Here is a 22,683-nt window from a genome sequence, read left to right on the forward strand (position 1 = left end):
GTCCATATTTATGTTGAAATTACCAAGCAGAATAATATTGGAAAAATGTGAACAAAAGAAAGTGAGAAATGCTAAAAAGTCATTTATGAAATCCTTATTAGGCTTGGGAGGACGATAGATAGTAGCCAGAACAGTTGGTTTTGGACCATGCAGCTGTATGGCTAATACTTCAAATGTGATGTAAACAGGTAAAATGAGTGTGGTGGCTTTCAACAGCTCACGGTAAAATATCGCGATACCTCCTCCTCGACCAGTAACACGCGGCTGAGAAATTTAAACAAACCCAGCCCGCGTTAGCTCATTCAGCTGGGAAAAATTCCCTGGTTGTTGCCACATCTCAGTAAGACAGAGAATGTCAAACTTACGGTCGATGAGGATGTCCCGGAGGAGAAGGCTTTTACCCGTGAGGGACCGAGTGTTGAGAAGCCCGACGTTAACATCACAATGGTCCGTGGATTCAATGATGTTACCCGATCTAGCTATCCTGACTAAGACAGCACAGTCCACTTTCCTGTCAGGGTTTCTCCAAGGGCGACAAGATTTAGACCAGATGGTATATATGGATCCTCCTCCTTGGATCACCACCTTAACGTGGTGGAGGGGTTTGCGTGCCTGCGTGAGCCTAGGAGCTATGTTGTCGGGGGCAATAGCCCCTGGTAGGGTCTCCCAAGGCAAATTGGTCCTAGGCGATGGGCCAGACAAAGAGTGATCCATAAAGACACGGATGAAAAAGACAAGAACACGGACACAGCCTCCCTTGCCCGGAGCAGGGTTACCGGGGCCTCACCCTGGAGCCAGGCCTGGGGGAGGGGCTCCTTGGCGAGTGCCTGGTAGCCGGACTTTCACCCATGGGGTCCGGCCGGGCTTAGCCCGAAGGAGATACATGGGTCCACTCTCCCATGGGCCCACCACCTGTGGGAGAGGTAGTAATCCGGGTCTGGTGCATTGTGGATCGGGTGGCGGTCGGGGTCGGGGGCCCTGGCGTTCTGATCCTCGGTTACTCAAACTGGCTTTTGGAACATGGAACGTAACCTCTCTGGTGGGAAAAGAGCCTGAGCTGGTGCGCGAGGTTGAGAGGTACCGGCTAGATATAGTTGGGCTCACCTCTACACAGTATGGGCTCTGGAACCAATCTCCTTGAGAGGGGCTGGATGCTCTTTCACTCTGGAGTTGCCCAGGGTGAGAGGCGTAAGGCAGGTGTGGGCTTACTCATAGCCCCCCGGCTTAGCGCCTGTACGTTGGGGTTTACCCCAGTGGATGAGAGGGTAATTTCCCTGCGCCTTCGGGTCGGGGAAAGGGCTCTGACTGTTGTTTGTGCTTATGCACTGAACAGCAGTTCAGAGTACCATGCCTTCTTGGGGACCCTAGAGGGAGTGCTGGAGAACACTCATTCTGGGGACTCCATTGTTCTGCTGGGGGACTTCAACGCTCACGTGGGTAATGACAGTGAGACCTGGAGGGGCGTGATTGGGAGGAACGGCCCCGCTAATCTGAACCCGAGTGGTGTTCAGTTATTGGATTTCTGTGCTCATCACAGTTTGTCCATTACGAACACCATGTTCGAACATAAGGGTGTCCACAAGTACACCTGGCATCAGGACACCCTAGGCCGCATTTCGATGATAGACTTTATAGTCGTATCATCTGACCTGCGGCCATATGTTCTGGACACTCGGGTGAAGAGAGGCGCTGAGCTGTCAACTGATCACCACCTTGTGGTGAGTTGGATCAGATAGCGGGGGAGGATGCCGGACACACCTGGCAGGCCCAAACGTGTGCTGAGGGTCTGCTGGGAACGTTTGGCAGAGGAACCTGTCAGAAAGATCTTCAACTCCCACATCCGTCAGAGCTTTGACTGCATCCCGGGGGAGGCTGGTGACATTGAGTCCGAGTGGGCCATGGTCCGGACCTCCATTGTTGAGGTGGCTGAACGGAGCTGTGGCTGCAAGGTTGTCGGTGCCTGTCGGGGTGGCAATCCCCGCACTTGGTGGTGGACACCCCGGGTGAGGGGGGCTGTCAAGCTGAAGAAAGAGTCCTATCGAGCCTGGTTGGCTCAGGGGACTCCGGAGGCAGCCGACAGGTACCGAGGAGCCAAGCGGCTTGCGGCCTCGGCAGTCGCTGAGGCAAAAACTCGGGTGTGGGAGGAGCTCGGTGAGAACATGGAAAACGACTTTCGGTCGGCTCCGAGAAGTTTCTGGCAAACCGTCAGGTGACTCAGGAGGGGAAAGCAGTTTTCCACCAACACTGTATATGGTGGGGGTGGGGAATTGTTGACCTCGACTGCGGACGTCACCAGACGGTGGAAGGAATACTTCGAGGATCTTCTCAATCCCACCAGCACGTCTTCCGCAGAGTAAGCAGAGCTTGGGGACCCCGGGGGGGGGGGGGGGAGGGGGTGGGCTCGTCTATCACTGGGGCTGAAGTGGCCAAGGTGGTAGGGAAACTCCTTGGCGGAAGGGCCCCGGGGGTGGATGAGGTTCACCCCGGGTTCCTCAAGGCTCTGGATGTTGTGGGGCTGTCCTGGTTGACACGTCTTTGCAACATCGCGTGGACATCGGGTGCAGGGCCTCTGGACTGGCAGACTGGGGTGGTGGTTCCCCTTTTTAAAAAGGGGGATCGGAGGGTGTGTTCCAACTATAGGGGGATCACACTCCTCAGCCTCCCCGGTAAGGTCTATGCGGGGGTACTGGAGAAGACAGTCCGACTGATAGTTGAACCTCGGATCCAGGAGGAACAATGCGGATTCCGCCCCGTCTATCACTGGGGCTGAAGTGGCCAAGGTGGTAGGGAAACTCCTTGGCGGTAGGGCGCCGGGGGTGGATGAGGTTCACCCCGGGTTCCTCAAGGCTCTGGATGTTGTGGGGCTGTCCTGGTTGACACGTCTTTGCAACATCGCGTGGACATCGGGTGCAGGGCCTCTGGACTGGCAGACTGGGGTGGTGGTTCCCCTTTTTAAAAAGGGGGATCGGAGGGTGTGTTCCAACTATAGGGGGATCACACTCCTCAGCCTCCCCGGTAAGGTCTATGCGGGGGTACTGGAGAAGACAGTCCGACTGATAGTTGAACCTCGGATCCAGGAGGAACAATGCGGATTCCGCCCCAGTCGTGGAACACAGGACCAGCTCTTTACCCTCGCTAGGATCCTGGAGGGTGCATGGGAGTTTGCTCAACCAGTCTACATGTGTTTTGTGGATCTGGAGAAGGCATTCGACCGTGTCCCTCGGGGTATTCTGTGGGGGTTGCTCAGGGAGTATGGGGTACTGGGCTCTTTGTTACGAGCTATCCAGTCCCTGTACAAACAGAGCAGGAGTCTGGTTCGTATGGCTGGCAGTAAGTCCGAGTGGTTCCAGTCGGAGTTGGACTCCGTCAGGGCTGCCCGTTGTCACCGGTTCTGTTCACAATTTTTATGGACAGAATTTCTCGGCGTAGCCAAGTGGCGGAGGGTGTCCGGTTTGGTGGTCTCAGGATTCCATGTCTGCATTTTGCAGATGATGTGGTCTTGTTGGCTTCATCGAGCCGGGACCTCCAGCTCTTGCTGGACCAGTTTGCAGCCGAGTGTGAAGCGGTAGGGATGAGGATCAGCACCTCCAAGTCCGAGTCCATGGTACTCAGCCGGAAAAGGGTGGAGTGCTCTCTCCAGGTTGGAAGTGAGATCCTGCCTCAAGTGGAGGAGTTTAAATACCTCGGGGTCTTGTTCACGAGTGAGGGAAAGATGGAGCGTGAGATTGACAGGCGGATCGGTGCAGTGTCAGCAGTAATGCGGGCTCTGTACCGGTCTGTTGTGGTGAAGAGAGAGCTGAGCAAAAAGCAAAGCTCTCGATTTACCGTTCAATCTACGTCCCAACCCTCACCTATGGTCACGAGCTTTGGGTAGTGACCGAAAGAATGAGATCGCGGGTACAAGCGGCTGAAATGAGTTTTCTCCGCAGGATGTCTGGACTCTCCCTTAGAGACAGGGTTAGGAGCTCGGACATCCGGGAGAGACTCGGAGTGGAGCCGCTGCTCCTCCACGTCGAGAGGAGCCAGCTGAGGTGGTTCGGGCATCTGGTTCGGATGCCTCCTGGACGCCTTCCTGGAGAGGTGTTCCGGGCATGTCCAACGGGGCGGAGGCCCCGGGGCAGACCAAGAACACGCTGGAGAGACTATATGTCTCGACTGGCCTGGAAACGCCTCGGTATACCCCCGGAGGAGCTAGAGTCGGTGGCTGGGGAGAGGGAGGTCTGGGTTTCTTTGCTCCGACTGCTTCCCCCGCGACCCGGACCCGGATAAGCGGTGGATAATGGATGGATGGATGGATGGTATTTATGGCCAAGGAGTCGTCAATGTGGAAGTTCCGTCGGGATCCGCGGTGGATGTATCTGCGCCGAGGAGGCCGGGCGATGTCCAGGTAGATGTGAAGTACTGGCGGCACAAGGGGCAGGTGGAACCGCAGCAGCTGAAGTTCAGCAGCTGAAACCTGGTGTAAGGTTTCAGATGGATGAATTACTGTGGACAATACAGCCCAAGCGAAGACAAACCTTACAGTCAAGTCATTAATCCACATGGCGAAAAAGTAGAGATAGGAGACAGCGGGCAAATAAATAAATAAATAACCGTAGAGCAGCGGCAGCTACACGCGCCAGCGCTCACACTCTCAGCCAAAATGTGTGTGTGTGGAGTGGAGACTGCCCATAATATATAAGTATATATCTAGTGTATAAGGTGATTTTCCACTGTGTCCATCAGCTCTTCTTTAACAACATTCTGTAAGCATTTGGGAACTGAGGAGGCCATTCACTGTAAAAAGTGAACTGTTTTCTGATTCTTGCATGGTACAGGATTTCAGCTGCTCAACAGCTCTGGGGCTCCATTATTGAATTTTTTGTTTCATAAAGCCCTAGTTGTTTTCAGTGGGTGACAGGTCTGGACTTATTTAGCTCCCAGATTTTTTTTTACTAAGGAGCCGCGCTGTTGTAATTAATGTCAAATGTGGACTGGTCTTGTCACACTGAAATAAACAAGGTCTTCCTAGAAAAAGATGTTGTTCAGATGGCAAAATGTTGTTCCAAACTATATATTGTTCAGCATTAACGGTGCCTTCACACACGTGCAATTCACCCATGCCATGTGCACTTATGTCCCCCCACCACACCATCAGGGAGGTTGGAGCCTGGAGGAGGAAGCAGCCATGATTTTCAAAAATAATTTAAAATTAAACACAGGTTTGGGAAGTGTTTCTGAGCCCATGCAGTGATTTCCACTACAGAAACCTATCTATTTTTAATGAAATACCATCTGAGGGCTTGAAGATCACAGCCAGCTAATGCTGGTTTTGGTTTCTTGAATTTTTTCATTATTTGCCCATGCAGTCTTTCACAGAGAGGTGAATCCCAACATTTTTTGGAATGTGTCTCTGACATCAAATTTAACATGGGCCAATATTTTTCATAAAACAATACAATTTCTCAGTTTCAACATTTGAAACATTCATATATAATATGAATTCTGCATCCTGGTGGCATTTAGTGGTTCTACTGACCATTTGTTTGTCAGGACCCAAGGAATATGGAGTAAAAATGAGTCATCCCTATGACTCACAGGGTAGAGTATACAAAGAGGAATGTGTTTACCTTCACTATAGTGCCCCCTTCAGGCCAATCAGGCTGATTTCTTATGCCAAAAATATTTTATTAATTTTCCAGTGTTCTGACTCCTAATAAGGGTAGCAGAAATAAAACACTATGCATGTAAACTGCCCATGTTAAGAGGCTAATGAAAACCATCAAATGCTGTTAGAAGTCTTATGATGACATGCTATGTAAATATGTTAAAAGGTATTTAAGGAAAGTAGACTGTGAGACAGGTGAGCAATGACTGTAAGAGTCCATAGCCACTCTCAGTAGTTGAAGCCGATTTCTATGACGATACTGATAAAATAATTCTTTCAAATTCTATTCGAATCATTTTTGGGCATTTTCAGCATGACATACACCACCTGTGATCATCATAGTCAGTAAATCTGTATGTTCTTCAGTAAACATTCCTCTGTTGTGTGTTTCAGGAAGAGGTTTCCATTCCTGGAAGATCGCCATCATCTGCTTTTTAGTTGCTGTCATTTTATTAGCAGCATTTGCAGCATGGATCATAAAAGGTAAATCTGAATACATTCACTTCATGATTAAAATATAAATATTTAAAACAGTCTGGCAGACACTGCATCTTGTGTGTGAACAGAAAATATTCTGTGGTGTAAATTCAACACTTCATGGAGACTACAGTTATACTTCCTGTCCCTCAGTTTCTTACAGTGCAGCTACAGTTCACCTGCAGCAGTGGCAGTGCTGTACCTGTCGGCCATGTCACTAAATCGTGTTTATTGCATTGTGTATTCTTCATCCAGCTCTGACTTTTTTCCATAGTCAGAGGACATCAGTATCAGTCTGGTCCTGTTTTCCATGGGCCTTGTGGTCACATGGTTCTTTGTTTTTGCCCCATGTGCAACTCTGGTTCTTGTGCTGTGTTAGCACCTTCCCCTGTCATGTGTCCCCATCCCAGGTGTTTTGTGTTTTTAGATAATTTATATTCCTGCATGTTTGTCCACCATTTTTGTTTGCTGTCTAGGGGCCTGTTACTTGTTTGTTTCTAGCTCTCTCTTGTGCCTCTTTATTTCCTAGATATCTCTGTTTGAGTCTTTGTTTATGTCTCTCAAGTTTCTTTGTCAATTTCCCTTGTTTCTTTCAATTCTGTGCCTCTTGTTGTCTCTCTTTTCCCTGTGTCTCTGTGTTACTTTTCATCACTTGTTTTGCTTTAAAGTGGGGAAGACCCAAGTCGTTAGTTTGTTAGTTCTTTGTTTTAGTTTGTCTCCCTTAGATGTTTAGTCTCATTTCTGATTGTGTCCTTATTAATCTTGTTTAAATAAAATGTATCTGTGATTATTGAAAATGGATCTCTCACAATGAAGTGCGAGGGATGAAGGAGATATGGAATCTCCTTCATCCCTCGCACCTCAGTGTGAGAGATACATTTTCAGGGCCAACAGTTTTTAATGATGTTTAACAATCCTCACAGTCAGCGCTCTTTAAGTGTGTATTCAGCCTAAAGCCAAGACTTTGAACTTTGACACCATGATGCGTTGACCATCAAATACAAAACAAGTTGTCTTTATTTATTTATTTATTGTCTTGATGTTTTAGGAAATTAAACAATACCAAGTAGTGTTGTCACGATACCTAAATAATTACTTTCAATACGATACCTGCCTCAATACCGATACAGAAACAATACCATCGCAAAAGCCTAAAACATCAAGTAATATACTTTCTCTACAAGCTGAGTCTGCAAAATCGATGGTATCTGCTTGTTAATTGTGACGCCACACGTGGCATTTCACCATTTCTCTGTCCAATATGGAGTAAGGACATCTTGTTTGTAATCTAGAAGTCGTACCTGTAATAATTCAAGTCGTATGAGTAAGTCTTTATAATCATGTATTTTTGAAGTCGTATTGCTACAGAACACACACAAAACTGTGAATGTAGATTAGCATGCACACATTTATTTTTGACAGTAATCTTAATCCATACAATCGCACCTTCAGCCCTGTGTCATACATTCATAAGAGGTGTTTACTGTATGAATAAAGCTGAATGACTCAATCAATCCTGTGATCTCAGTTCAGGAGTTCAGAAAAAGGAATGAATTCGTCATAAAAGGAAGCAAACATTTCAAGGTAGCACACATCGTCAGAACACATCTTTTCCAGAACCTATTCACATGGATATAGTTCTTTTGGGTTCTGATGTAGAAAAATACTGTGTAAATGCACAATTATTGTTCATTGTACAACAAAATGTTTCTTCTCTATTTAATTCATCTGTGGCTATGAAAACACACACACACACACACACACACTAGTGCGCTATGGGCACACCCAGAGTGGTGGGCAGACATTCCCAGTGCCCGGGGAGCAGATGAGGATTAGGTGCCTTGCTCAAGGGCACCTCAGTCGTGGATTGAGGGACGACATTGCTGTTCTTTCATTCTCACCACCCACAATTTTTTAGGAATTGAGCCAGCAACATTCAAGCCTGCTTCTCTAATCGTTTGTCAATGGTTGCCACCAATTAAACCACAGTTGCTCCCATTAGGCCACAGCTACCCCTCTATAACCCAACACTGACGCCTCTTACCCCAAAAGACTGAATGCTATTATTGTTTTATAATGCACCAATATTTCTGTGGGTGACAGGTCTGGACTTGTTTAGTTCTCTTCTTTTACTTAGAAGCCATGCTGATGTAATCCAAGCAGAATGTGAATTGGCCTTGGCTTTCTGAAATAAGCAAAGCTTTTCCAGAAAAATACATTGTCTGGATGGCAGCATGCTACTCCAAACCTGTATATGTCAGGTTTCAGACTGACTCACTCCAACAGAACTTATAAAAAAAAAAAACAAATTCATAACATCCATAAACGCTAACATTATCATTAACATGTCACTCAGACATGGAACATTATTATAATAATAATTAAAAAGTCATATTTACTTGGTGCTATTCCATCATCCAAAGTGCTTACAGATGTCCACAAACACCAAACCCAAATGGTACAAACCAACAGAGAATATAGAAGTCTAGGAAGAATGTAGATGTAGAGTGTATCCATTCTCTTTCGGTATGAATTTTATAATGAGAAGTGAACATTACTAAAGGACAGAATTTTGTCGTTGTTCATGACTACTGAATCACATCAGTTCATGCATTGTTCATGCACATAAGCAGCATTTAGCCAAAGACTACGCCCGCCATTACTGATACATTAGGAGGAAAAGTTTTTTGTAAAATACACTTACCCATCTTCAAATGTATAAAATTTGTTTTCGTATTCCTCTTCGTCATATGGATAAAACCCCTCAGTCTCTGAAGCGCCGTTCTCCTCGTCACTCCTTTTCAAATGTGCCGCACCAAATTTAGCGGTTGTAATCTTTTTCAAGCTATTCCTCCGACATTGACTGAATAAAACATGGAGGGTAACTGAAGGGATGGGTAAGTCCTTAGTGATTTCTAGATAGTCTATTGGTTAGTTTCAGAGAAAAACATTGATGGACGCACGAATTCACCAATTACAAGAGAGATACAGACAAGTCAATCCAACAGTTAATCCATTCATAATCATTTAAAAAATCATATTTACTTGGTGCTATTCCATCATCCAAAATGCTTATAGAGGTCCACAAACACCAACACAAATGGTAAAAACCAACAGAGAATATAGAAGTCTAGGGAGAACAGGAGCAGTCGATGTGCTCAGGGGACTCACTGTTTAGATATAGAGTGTAGCCATTCTCTGTCGGTATGAAGGAAGTGCAGTGACAGCGCAAAAGAGCATGGTTCAGTGGCATTAGAGAGCTCTCCTCATTGGAGCCTAGACAATAGAAGCCTTCTCCCTTGGCCAGGAGGGTAGAGAAGCCAGCCTCCTACAGTTCCGGAGCATGTGGGACAAAAAAAAAGCGACTGAATGAGTCATGGCAAGCCAAGCAGCAGTGAACTCAGGCTCTCCCTTTGCAGTAGTTAATATAACACCTTAATATAATGCCAATAAATAAATAAATAAAAATGAGAAAAGTAGATAAACTGCTGTGTAAATGCCCTGAATGGAAAATAAACAAACAAAAAAAAAACTTTACAGGTTTAATTTAGAGAAGCTTTTAAGATGGGATGGGAAATCTGAGTAAGAAACTATGACTTCAGCCTTGCTTTTAATGCTGAAAAATGTAAATAAAATGCTATGTAAACACCCTGAATGGTAAATGAACCTAAGCTCAGGCTCAGAGAAGTTGCCAACATTTCTGGAGCCTGTTTATATGGTTTCTTCTTTACAATTGGATGCAGCAACAATCTTTCTTCACTGACAGTGGTTTGGGAAGTGTTTCTGAGTCCATGCAGTGATTTCCATGACAGAAACGTGTCTGTCTTTAATGAAGTGCCGTCTGAGGGCCTGAAGACCACAGCCAGCTAATACTGGTTTTGGGTCTTGTTCTTTGAGCCCCTCCCCTTTTTTATGTCTGAAAGACTCTTCCTCTCTGAGATGTTCTTTTTAAAACCAATCATGTAATTGACCTGTTGCCAAAAAACCTGATTTGTTTACTGTAGTATTACACAACTGTTCAAGTCTTTTGTTTCATTTCCCAATTTTTGTTTTGGAACATGTTGCTGGCAAATTTAAAATGGGCATGTATTTTTCAAAAAACAATAAAAAGTTGTCAGATTCAACATTTAAAATAGTGTTAGTTAAATATAGGGTTTAAATTATTTGCACATGATTTAAATTTGTTTTTTCATTTTGCACAGTGTCCCAACTTTCCTGGAAATTCTGTAGTTTAGGAGTGTGCATACATATGCAACCACATTATTAGGTTTTTATTATTATTATTATTATTTTATTTTTTTTTATTATTTTTTTTTTTTTAACCTTTTCCCTTCAAAAAATAGTCAAGATTGTTTTTCCATTAAATGGTACAGACTATATGTCACATTTAAGATAAAACTGTATTCTGAAAAATGTTTACACCACAATACTGGTCATATGAACAGGGGTGTTTAGACTTTTTATAGCCACTCTATCTCAGAGTAACATAGTTAATTAATAATTAATAAAGGCCACTCTGAATCTTAATGACAGCAGTGTCTCTCCCTGTCTCTCTCTAACTCCAGACAAACGCTCTAAAAAGCAGCTGTCTCCTACAGAGTGCTCAGCCATAGCCTACTTCCGTCTACATTCAGAGAAAGTGAGGAAGGAGCTGAACCTGAAGAAATACAGCACATCAGAAGAGGGTTATCAGAGACTCATCCCAGTGATCTCTAACTGCAGAACAGCTCCGTGAGTGTCACCTAAACATCTATAACTAACAGAGATACAGACCAGTGAAAGAACATTACACTAACCTCCCTCTGGCTTTTTGAAGAATATCAGTCATCCCCAGGCCCAGGAAAACAGGGAGATGTTCTGGACGCTTATGATAAATTAAACAGCAGGGTCTGGCTGCAGACATGTGCTCTCGGTCTCACATACACCGCCAGCCTATTCATGACGTCAGTGCACTCTCTGCCACAGAAACTGAACTATGTTTTGTCTGTTGGTGTTTGTTGAGAGAAAGGAGTAGGTTTGCCCTTGGCATGTGTTGCTGCCACATTGCCGTGCAAAGTGCGCGGCCTGTGTGTGAGGCTTCCCAGTGTATAGCAATGTATTGCGTGAAGCATGTTGTATGAAAACAGAGTGGTCCTAAAGCATGGATATAAGAGGAAGGAGGAGGAGTCCATTAAAAGCCTGTGCTGTTCCTGTGTGCAGCATGAACCAGTCAATACAATAAGGATATTTGATTATTCAATTTTGATATTCTTCGATGATGATTTCGATGATGCCCTGATTTATTTATTAAATATTCACATTTGATGATTTCCAAATAATAGTGAATATCGGTATTTGTGATTCATCAGAATATATATTCTTATGCTTGAAAAAAGTGTGAGTTTCAGCTGAAGGACAATTGCTTTTTTCGTGGAAGTCTCCAAAACATGTTTGGATCTGAATTAGAATTAAGGATATTTTTAACAATAAAAAAACATGTTTTTTTTTTGTCCTGTAGTGATAGCTTTAGCCTCTTATTATAGATTACATACATTAAGTTTTCATACTAAGTAAAAAAATATTAAACTTGTTAAGAATAGTCATTTCAGCACTTAATGCAACATATTTAATTTCACTGTGCAGCACATGAGGAGGCGGGACAAAAAGTTTCATGACAGAACTTTATGTGAATGAGCTGGTAACTAGAATGGGCAGTTATGGATAGTATTATTAATACTAATACTAAAATTAATAATAATCACATTCATACATATACAGTAGCTCAGAGTATGTGTGGTTTGAGTAATGACACGATTCCCAGCCTGAACAACTGTCCCAGTCCGGTCATTCCCCTTCTGGAGAGGACAGTGCTTCCCTTTCAGCTCCTCAGGTTTCTTCCTTCAAACACACTGCAGAGAGCACAGCTGCCAATGAAGAGAGCATCTAACACACAGCTGCTTTAGTGCCTCCTGCTTCACCTGCATCCACTGTGCTCTCCATGCAGCCCAGAGGTCACTCCTGTTCAAGAAAGTGGGACAGCCCATTGTCCAGTACACTATTATGTGGTAGTTATAATTAGAAAATCACAGAACAAATCATGAAAACATAACACTGCATGTAAAACCAAATATTCAGACCCATGGACACCCACAACCATCACTAACTTCAGCAGTTAATGGCAGTTTACAGTTTCAGAACCCGCGTTCGCAGGTGCTGTATATTGTCAGAAACTAACCCACTGTTAGACATTTTCCACATACAGACACATTGCAAAAAATTTGAATATTATGGAAACGTTGATTAATTTCCATAATTCTATTCAAAAACTTTCATAGATTATAGATGCATGGTCCACAATTTAAACCATTTCAAGTATTTATGTGTTTATTTACATAAGTAATATCACATAATTTGGGCTTCCAGCTCATAAATCCCACGAAAATAGAATTTCAAAAAATTAGAATACTGTGGAGAAATCAGCCCAAACTACTTCTCAGTTTTTGCAGAAATCAAATCAATCAAAATATGGTACTCTTAAAACGATATGTCAATCTTCAATGCTCGGTGGGGAATACCTTTGCTTTAATCACTGCCTTGATGCAACGTGGCATTAAGGCAATCAGCCTGTGGCATTGCCTGGGAGTTATGGAAGCCCAGATTTCCTTGATGCTTGCTGTCAGCTCTTCTTTGTTGTTGGGTCTGGTGGCCCTCATTTTCCTCTTGAGAATAACCCTTAGATTCTCAATGGGGTTTAGGTCCGGTGAGTTGGCCAGCCAGTCAAGCACGGTGATGGCATTGGCATCTGGCGGCATGGACAGGGGCCAGGAAGGAATCTCAGCAGAAGGAATCATGAAGCCCTCTAAAACATTCTGGTAGACACCTGCACCAGACATTGCACCCCAATTCATGACTGACTGTGGATATTTCACACTGGACCTCAAGCAGTTTGGGTTCTGTCCCTCACCCGTCTTCCTCCAAACCCTTGGACCTTGATTCCCGAATGAAAGGCACACTTTACTTTCATCGGAAAAGAGGACCTTGGACCACTGGCCAGTGGTCCAGCCCTTCTTCTCCTTGGCCCAGTAGAGACGCTTCCTACGTTGGCTCAGGTTCAGAAGTGGCTTGACCCACTTCTGGGTTGGGGCTGATTTCTCCAAAGTATTTTTGAGAATTTTTTGAAATTCTGTTTTCGTGGGTTTTATGATCTGGAAGCACAAATTATGTGAAAATAAACAAATAAATACTTGAAATCATTTAAATTGTGGGCCCTGAATCTATAATCTATGAAAGTTTAACTTTTTGAATGGAATTATGGAAATTAATCAACTTTTCCTTGATATTCAAATTTTTTGCAGTGGGTCTGTACATGGGACTGGTTCAGTCCATTTGTGAACTTAATCTGTAACTGTTCTGCATGTTTACACCAACATAAATTGTTTCCCGAACAAGAAATTTTGGACCCAGCTGGTACCAAAAAAATAGTAGGTTCTTCAACATGAACAGTGACAGTGTCTGTAGGCGAGTCGAGATAAAGAAGCTCTAGAAAAATCTAGCAGTGGACTTTGATGGGTCATTTACAATATGTTACAGCATGGAGGTTGTGGGTTCAAGTCCCACTCCGGGTGACTGTCTGTTCGGTGTGTTCTCCCTGTGTCCACGTGGGTTTCCTCCGGGTGCTCCGGTTTCCTCCCATGGTCCAAAAACACATGCTGGCAGGTGGATTGGTGACTCTAAAGTGTCCATAGGTGTGAGGGTGTGAGTAAGTGAATGTGTGTGTGTTGCCCTGTGAAGGACTGGTGCCCCGTCCAGGGTGTGTTCCTGCCTTGCGCCCAGTGATTCCAGGTCAGCTCTGGACCAATGAATGAATGAATGAATGAATGGTACCAAAGAATAGTAGGTTGTTCAACATGAACACTGACAGTGTCTGTGGGCGAGTCAAGATAAAGAAGCTCTAGAAAAAGCTCAGAGCCTCAAATAAAGTGTTATGGAGCAGTGGACTTTGCTGGGTCATTTACAGTATGTTATGCATGTTACAGAATGGTGTTTGTGACTGTCTGTGTTCTCCCTGTGCCCGTATGTTTTCTCTGGGTGCTCTGGTTTCCTCCTGTGTTCCAAAAACACAAGTTTGTAGGTGCATTGGCATCATACAGACAGTGCCTGTGTTACTCCTCCAGCCAGTCGTCACGTCTTCAAGGTAGCAATGTGTAACCGCTTACAACTTTTTTATTTCTTTTTTATTACTGTTACCACTGTATTTCTCTTTTATTTTTAATAATGCTACGTGTATTTTTTTACTAATTTGAGAGTGTTGTAAACATATATCAGTGCAAAAAGGGTGACTTTCGGGGTGGAGGCTGGAACACATTAATTGCTTTTCCATTATTTGAAATGGGGAAAATTGACTCGAGAAACGAACTTTTCCACTTACGAACCGGGTCACGGAATGGATCAAGTTCGTAGGTAGAGGTTCCACTGTATGTGTATATATATACAGGGATTGGAGAATGAAACTGAAACCTGATTTTAGACCACACCTGGTTTTAGACCACAATAATTTAGTAGTATGGTGTAGGGCCTCGTTTTGCGGCCAATACAGCGTCAGTTCGTTTTGGGAATGACCTACACAAGTCCTGCACAGTGGTCAGAGGGATTTGAAGCCATTCTTCTTGCAGGATAGTGGCCAGGTCACTACGTGATGCTGGTGGAGGGAAACGTTTCCTGACTCGCTCCTCCAAAACACCCCAAAGTGGCTCAATAATATTTAGATCTGGTGACTGTGCAGGCCATGGGAGATGTTCAACTTCACTTTCACGTTCATCAAACCAATCTCTCACCAGTCTTGCTGTGTGTATTGGTGCATTGTCATCCTGATACACGGCACCGCCTTCAGGACACAATGTTTGAACCATTGGATGCACATGGTCCTCCAGAACGGTTCGGTAGTCCTTGGCAGTGACGCGCCCATCTAGCACAAGGATTGGGCCAAGGGAATGCTATGATATGGCAGCCCAAACCATCACTGATCCACCCCCATGCTTCACTCTGGGCATGCGACAGTCTGGTGGTACACTTCTCTGGGGCTTCTCCACACCGTAACTCTCCCGGATGTGGGGAAAACAGTAAAGGACCAAGAACAATACATGTTTCACATTGTCCACAGTCCAAGATTTGCGCTCCTTTCACAACTGAAACCGTCGTTTGGCATTGGCATGAGTGACCAAAGGTTTGGCTACAGCAGCCCGGCCGTGTGTATTGACCATGTGGAGCTCCCGCCGGACAGTTCTGGTGGAAACAGGACAGTTGAGGTGCACATTTAATTCTGCCGTGATTTTATGTTTTTTGGATACAATCCGGGTCAGCACCCGAACATCTCTTTCAGACAGCTTCCTCTTGCGCCCACAGTTAATCCTGTTGGATGTGTTTCGTCCTTCTTGGTGGTGTGCTGACATTACCCTGGGGCAGGGTGTATGGGGCAGCCCATATAAAGCAGAGCTGTGGCTGAGTTGAGGCAGCCAGATTCACATTGAGCCACAGGGATATGGAGTACACTGGGCTTGAAGGCCCTAGGTCAAAAGGTCTGCGTTCAGGCAAAGCTTTTGTACAGGAAAAATTAAACTAACATTTTAGAGGCCTATGGACCAGCCTTGTGACAGAAGCCCCATGTCAAACCGTCTCTGACTTTACACCTACAAGGTGGACCAGTGAGGTAGGTGTGTCTAACAATGTGGACAGCGAGTGGACGCTGTTTAACAACTACAACAGCACTGCTGTGTCTGATCCACTTGTACCAGTGAATGGGTGCTGAAAAATATGCAGAGCAACAGATACAGGGCTACAGTCTGTAACTGTACAACAAGAGTGCTCATGTAGAGCCAGTGGAGCTGAGTGGAGAAACGAGGAGGCCATCCTTATATGACTGCCCTCTATTTATGTGTGTGTGTGTGTGTGTGTGTGTGTGTGTGTGTGTGTAAAAAAATGCACCACAGATTACCTCACAACTGGGCATGCAGTTATATCTCAGGAAGATAAAGATTACAGGTGTGATCTGATTAGACACTGGGCTTTGCCACACGAGCATGTAAAAATTCTTCCCCCTCTGCGCTATAAAAAGGCTTTCAGGGGCTACTTTTGTTTAGTGAACCTCTTGGTGAGAGACAAGTCTACCACACACTTAAAGACATTTTGCAGTCTGGTGTTTTTTTATTTATTTTTATTTATTTATTTATTTTTGCAAAAAGTGTTGCTGTCTGGTTGAGAAGTTCCTGGGAAACCCTGGCTTCACCTGCATAAACTGTTCTCTCCAAATGCAGTAATGAACCTCTCTGCATATTTAAATTCTAAATCTAACACCTAAAAATCAGAACTACACAAGAACAAAGTCAGGGAATAACACACAAACATGGAGCAAAGACAAAGAACAAGAAATGAAAAATGGAACAATTATAGAAACAAACAAATACAGAATCCTAGAACAATAACCTGAAACAGTCAGTGAACAAGACTCAGTGAAAACCTGAGATTAGTGCAAAATGCATTTTGGGATATCTGACACTCTTAGATCTACATAAGTCATGTCTCAATGCATCCTCGATATTATGGGTGGAGAAAGAACACATCCAGGAATGTGGAGTGTAATTGGCTAGATGTGGACTTTTAAATGGCACAGTATTTGGGCTGTGACTTGAAAAAACAGACAAGAATACATTGAGAAAGAGATGTGACAGAACCATAGCAAACACAGTGAGCAGACAATGGGAACAGAAGCAGACAAAACACAAAAAACAGAAGACAACTGAGACAAAGGACAGATTCCCTCAGTCCTCCATCACTCTGAGAAAGACCAGAGAATAGAGCAGTGGTGAGAGACAAAGAGTTTTTGAGCTGCGAACATCAGAATATAACAGTTGAAGATGAGAATGTCAGTTTTCAAAACAAAATTTATAGTTACAGCAGCTGGAGATGTAAAGTATCAGCCGAGAAGAGGATGTTTATTTGTGTCGACTCTACACACTCTGAGGAGGATGGATCCAGTAGCTGAGGACACTTCAAGTTTTACAGCTGGGGAATTCGTTACGTCAGACTTTAGTTGGGTTCTTCTCTCAAACTACCATCTGAACTGTGAATAAAACAAGTCTTTTTGAAGGGTTACAAGCAGAGGGAAGAAAGCACCTGTTGATGTACAAAACACCATTGTTCCATTATCAGATGAGACCAAAATACAGCTTTCAGGAATTGTGTTTTGGCACAGACACAAAAATGAAAATGCAGTGGAAAAATGTAAGATAAGCAGATAATCTTCCAAGTCATAAATATTATTCAACAATCACAAGATATGAGTAGCATTACTTTTATTTTGATCCAAAATTCTAAAAGATAGCTACCCAAGATACATTTTAAAATCCACTACCAAAAGCAGGAAGAAATTTCTCTAGAATGAGGATCCCCATTGCTCAGATCACTAGCCTCTCTTGAAGGGAGCCTGGAGGAAGAGAAAAAGAAGCATCCAGCAGGCACACACCAAACAATGTACTGTGAGCCGGTGCTATGTACCAGTCGGCCAGGAAACACACACACATGTAGGTTTTAATTCTTAAGGAGGTTTTATTGTGGAAGTCTTGGGTTGGGGGGAAAGTAAGGAAGAGTTTGTTAGCTCCAGGTTACTAACTGAGGAAGGGTGCTCAGCCGGTGGAGATCAGGAGTCCAAAGAGAGAAGCAGTCCTTTCACAGTCAGTCATCTAAGAGAGTAAGTTGGAGGGAAGACAAATGTTAGTACCATCCACTCATGGAATATAACCACACTCCCTAGTTGCTCTGTGAGAGTTGCTTTTAAAGGCACATGTGGAGGGAGATCTGTCCTTGCAATAGTGATCCTCCAGTCCTGCATGGTTTCGGGTCCCCTCCTCCTGGAGTAATGTGACCAGACTCACGTGCTGGCTGTTTATCTTCTTTGACAGCTAGCAGAATAGTGTTTTCTTTCCTATTCCTCTGCTCTCCGGCTGCTTTCTGACCAGAAATTGAGGAGATTGCTCCACAGGACTCACACCTTTGTCAGGACTACACACCAACAACCATACAATGTTAACCACACCTAAATTCAACATACCTCCAGAGTACTTCCTTTCCCCAAACCACTAAGGCTTCCTATAAATTCAGGAAATATTAAACTAGTCACTGGAAACTTTTAGCGTGTTAATTTTATTTAATGCAAATTAATAATTTTACCAAATTTGGCCAAAACTTCCTCCCGTAATTAATTTACTGTCCAGAGTCTAGTGATATATTAGTGGTTTTTAGGTGACAGCTTCTGTTGAAATAAGGATTAAATTCTCTGTCTCACTTTCTCGCTCTCTAAAAACTACTCTGAAATGTTATAATATAATAGAACTAAAAAGGACCATCACTTCTAGCCACAATAGATACAAAATAAAATAAAATAAAAACAATATTACCTTAGCCCAGAGCTTGGGTTACCAACATGAGATTCAGGCAGCAGCTAGAGGCAAACCAGATCAGGAACTACAGTGGAGAGTTGTGGGCTCATTTGCGGGGGGGGGGGGGGGGGGTGGCTGGGGCATCAAGGAGCTAACAACCCAGATGGACAGGAAGAAGGAAAATAAAAGCCTACCACCAGGAAAAAGAGGAGGGAGCAAAATGAACCCTACCCTCACATAGACCATATTTTGATTTTCCATTAGGACAATGACCTAAAACACACTTCATAAGCAATACAAATATCTTCCACTAACCACAGAAGTAAGGTGTAGCCATGACCGTCCCAGTCCCCTGACAGTGGAGCTACAGGTGTCTCTGTCACACAGCTCCAGGGTCCTGGGTTTATGGGTTCAAACCTCACCTCGGGTCACTGTCAGTAAGAAGTGTGGTGTTTTCTCCCTGTGTCTGTGTGGGTTTCCTCTGAATGCTCTGCTCTCAACCTACAATCCAAACACACATGTTGGTAGGCAGAGTGGCTGTATGACAATTTTCAAAGGTGGTGAGTGTGTGAAACTGTCCACAGGTGTGAATGACTGCGTGAGTGACTGAGTGAATGTGGGATAGCCAGTGATGGACTGGTAAATTCAGGACCCACCGTGACCCTGAACAGAATGGAGCAGTTACAGAAAACGGATGGAAAAGTTAATACGTGGTTAATGTTGGTTTGTTTAATATAAAACTGTTGTGCTTGCAGGAGTGTGGAGACTTTGTGTCCTCATTATTTTTATTCTATTACAATTGACTTGAAGAGTTTTTATGATTTATGACTGTGTTTGGGTACACTTGTAACCGGCCCTAATTCAGCAATGATATGACTATTAAATATGATCCAGTGAACTGACCACAGCTTTTCACATACACCACTTAGCAAGTTAGCACATTTTTGTTTTGCCTGTTTGTAAATATTCATGTACAGTCAGCAAAACCACAACAATAATGCCATTTCTAACACAGTGTTCTCCTTTTCCAGCATTAGTGTTAAAATATAAACCTTAGAAATAGGTTTTAATACAAGAACCCAGAGGAATCTAATGTTTTTGTGTTGTACACAATGCAGCTGAGATGTGTTCTGTTCACATCTGTCTGTGGGTTTGTTGTGTGTGTACAAAGAGTCATAAGTGTAATAAGAGTGTTAAGAGTCATGCTGAAAGAGAGAGAGAGAGAGTGCGGAAATTAAACTTAACCTGAATCAGTAACTCTGTCCTGTCTGTGTCAGTTTTAATCACAGTGTTTGCTCTGTCTCTTGTAGATTTGCAGGCTGTAATCTCTCTGAACAGTCCATCACTACTTTGACTGCAGCTCTACAATCAGAAAACTGCTCTCTGAGAGAACTGGACCTCAGTAACAATGACCTGCAGGATTCAGGAGTGGAGAAGATCTCTGAAGGACTGAAGAGTACACACTGTAAACTGGAGACACTCAGGTCTGTATTCATGTATATTATATGGAGTTTATAGCAGCATTACAGAAATATGATATATATTTTTTGTATATAATAATTAAAACATCCTCCACTGAGGGATTTGTGGAATCTGTTGTATTTCTTGTTCTTTTGCAGACTTCCTGTGTGTAAACTTGGCTATCAGTCGTGTGTAACACTGAGCTCAGCTCTACAGTCAGAAAACTGCTCTTTGAGAGAACTGGACCTCAGTAAAAATGACCTGAGGGATGCAGGAGTGGAGAAGATCTCTGAAGGACTGAAAAGTCCACACTGTAAACTGGAGAAACTCAGGTCAGTACTCTGTGAATTTATTATTGACTGCAAAGACATATAATTCTTCTACATAAATCCTATATGAACTCTATAAAATGACTGAGTAAATCCAATTTGAATGAACTGAAACCAACTTTATGTTTCTGAAGAGTGACTGTGTCTCTCTGTAAATAATGTCTCACTCTAAAATAGCAAAGAGAATGAGATTTGCATTTCCTGAAGGTAATACAGTGATTGCAAAGAGCTGAATGGATTTTAAAAAATAAATATGTAGTGTAATATTGTCACTGTGCAAAGAAATACATGTATCTCAGTAACTTCATGGGAGAAGGAAGAAAAAAAACCTTCATAACTTTCAATGGAAGTCAGTGTAAAAAGATTTTGGATCATTCCTCTTTGTCCATTCATCATTAAATGTTTACACAGTGTGAAGGACAGTTGTTGTGTTCAAATGATGTAGTAAACAAAAACTGGTCAATAATGGAGACATGATTTTCTTTGGACAACGACAATATATGTCACAGTTGCTAGGTTGCTTTTAATTGCTGTTAGTGGCACCAATCTCCCTCGCTAAGTGGTTGTTATGGTAATTAAGTTAGTTGCTAAGATGTTTCTAGGCCGTTGCTATGGTATTCCAGGTGGTTGCTCAGGTATTGCTCTGCTGATTTTAGGCACTACGTCTTCCATTTTACCTTAAATATATGCATAATTGCATTTTTTAAATTTTCAAAGAACTGAAATGAATATAAGCATAAAGTAAAAAAGAAAAACATCAAGCGTAATATTGTCCAAAGGAAAACGTGTGTTATTTTGTTTTGATTTTTCATGTGCAAAACAGTAAATTTATAGGAGAATAATAAAAAATAAATAAAAAAAAACTTTTTATGGAAGTCAATGTTAAAAAGATTTCATTTCAAGTAATTCTGGAGCATTTCTCTTTGTCATGAAAATCATGACAGTGACACAGTGTGAAGGACAGCTGCTGTGTTTAACTGATGTAGTAAACTAAATCTCCACAAAAATGGAGACACGTTTTCACTGGGCAGCATATATTTCACAGTTGGTTGCTTCTAACTCCTGCTGTTGGATGCAATGATGTTCCTCATTTGTCGGAGAGTTGTTTCTAGGTGTTTGTTATGGTAATCAAGTTGGTTGGTAAGATGTTTCTGGGCCATTCCTATGGTATTCCAGGTGGTTGCTAACGTGTCGCTATGCTGATTTTAGGCAATGTTTGTTCCATTTTACCTTAAATGTTGCAACATAATACAATTATATTTTTCAGTGCAATTTTATTTATAGAGCACTTTTTTTACAACAGTTTTAGTCACAAAGCAGATTTACAGAATTCCTGATCCAAACTGCAAGTGAGTGCTGTTGAGGCGGCAGTGGCAGGAGGAACTCTACAGAGGATCCAAGACCTATGTTCCTCTAGACACCAGAGCAAAACAAATAAAGAGCTGTGTAGGAATTAGCAAGGCCCTGGAGTGAGATTTGCATGGAATTTGCTGGAGTCCCTGGATACCAGGGATGTCATGGCTGATATTAATTTGTAATATTGCATTGACCTGAGGAACAGTGCCTATGGATTGGAAAACTGAGAAGGTGGACATCATTTTTATAAAAAGTTGAACGGAGAATATATGCCAATTACTGAGACATCACACTTAGCCTGCGTGAGAAAGTCTATACCGAGGAACTGGAAGGAGTATCAGTCTTTGAGTTAAATCTCAGATTCTGGAGAAACAATGTGGTTTCCATCCTGGCTGTTGAACTGTGCACCAGCTCTTTACCCCCTCAAAGATAACTGATGCGTATGGGAGTTTGCTACTCCACTACACATGTATTTGGTGGATCTGGAGAAGACATATGACCACATGCCTCGAGATATAGGGGGGCACGCGTGATCTGGGAGTATGGGGTGCCAGAGTCACTGAGGTAAGTCCAAAAGACAAAAACAAGTATCAGACAAGAAGTCAGGGAAACAAAACCATAGCCTGTTTAAAAAAACAGGTGTTTCAGAATTGCAGAAATTGCTCAAACTATACTCTGCAACTATGTAGACAAAACAGAGAACTTAAAGGAACACTATGTAATATTTTTACCTTAAAGTTACAGCGTCAAAATCATTGTAATGCTTCACTGACCTGCAACGGGGAGAATAGGACCTCTGTTATTGGTACTCATCGCTCAGACGTCATTTTTGGAGGAGGGTAGGAAACAACCCCTTCCCTCCCCCTCCCTACCAATTTTATTACAGTGCTATAAAAGTTAATTGCACTAGGGGGAGCCCCAGGAGCAGAAAAAATCCTCAAATCTTACCTAGTGTTCCTAAATGATTAAAAAACTGTGTAAAAAAGTGTCCTATGCCATTGTG

The 22,683-nt window shown here is 43.2% G+C and overlaps 1 protein-coding gene across 7 annotated transcripts in view; it reads left to right on the forward strand.

Annotated features, from left to right (window-relative positions):
* The window catches only part of LOC136699218 (ribonuclease inhibitor-like), a 58,409-nt gene that overhangs the window by 21,884 nt on the left and 13,842 nt on the right, over window positions 1–22,683 (forward strand). For 6 of the 7 annotated variants that reach the window (XM_066673742.1, XM_066673745.1, XM_066673747.1 and 3 more), the window contains 4 exons: window positions 6,041–6,130; window positions 10,690–10,855; window positions 19,845–20,018; window positions 20,154–20,327. In XM_066673742.1, the coding sequence (XP_066529839.1) occupies window positions 6,041–6,130; window positions 10,690–10,855; window positions 19,845–20,018; window positions 20,154–20,327 (604 nt within the window). Of the gene's footprint in view, window positions 1–4,227; window positions 4,388–6,040; window positions 6,131–10,689; window positions 10,856–19,844; window positions 20,019–20,153; window positions 20,328–22,683 lie in introns of those variants that run through there. The other variant, XM_066673749.1, reaches the window with a different exon arrangement.

Source organism: Hoplias malabaricus, chromosome 6 (assembly GCF_029633855.1).
Source record: "Hoplias malabaricus isolate fHopMal1 chromosome 6, fHopMal1.hap1, whole genome shotgun sequence".
NCBI lineage: Eukaryota > Metazoa > Chordata > Actinopteri > Characiformes > Erythrinidae > Hoplias > Hoplias malabaricus.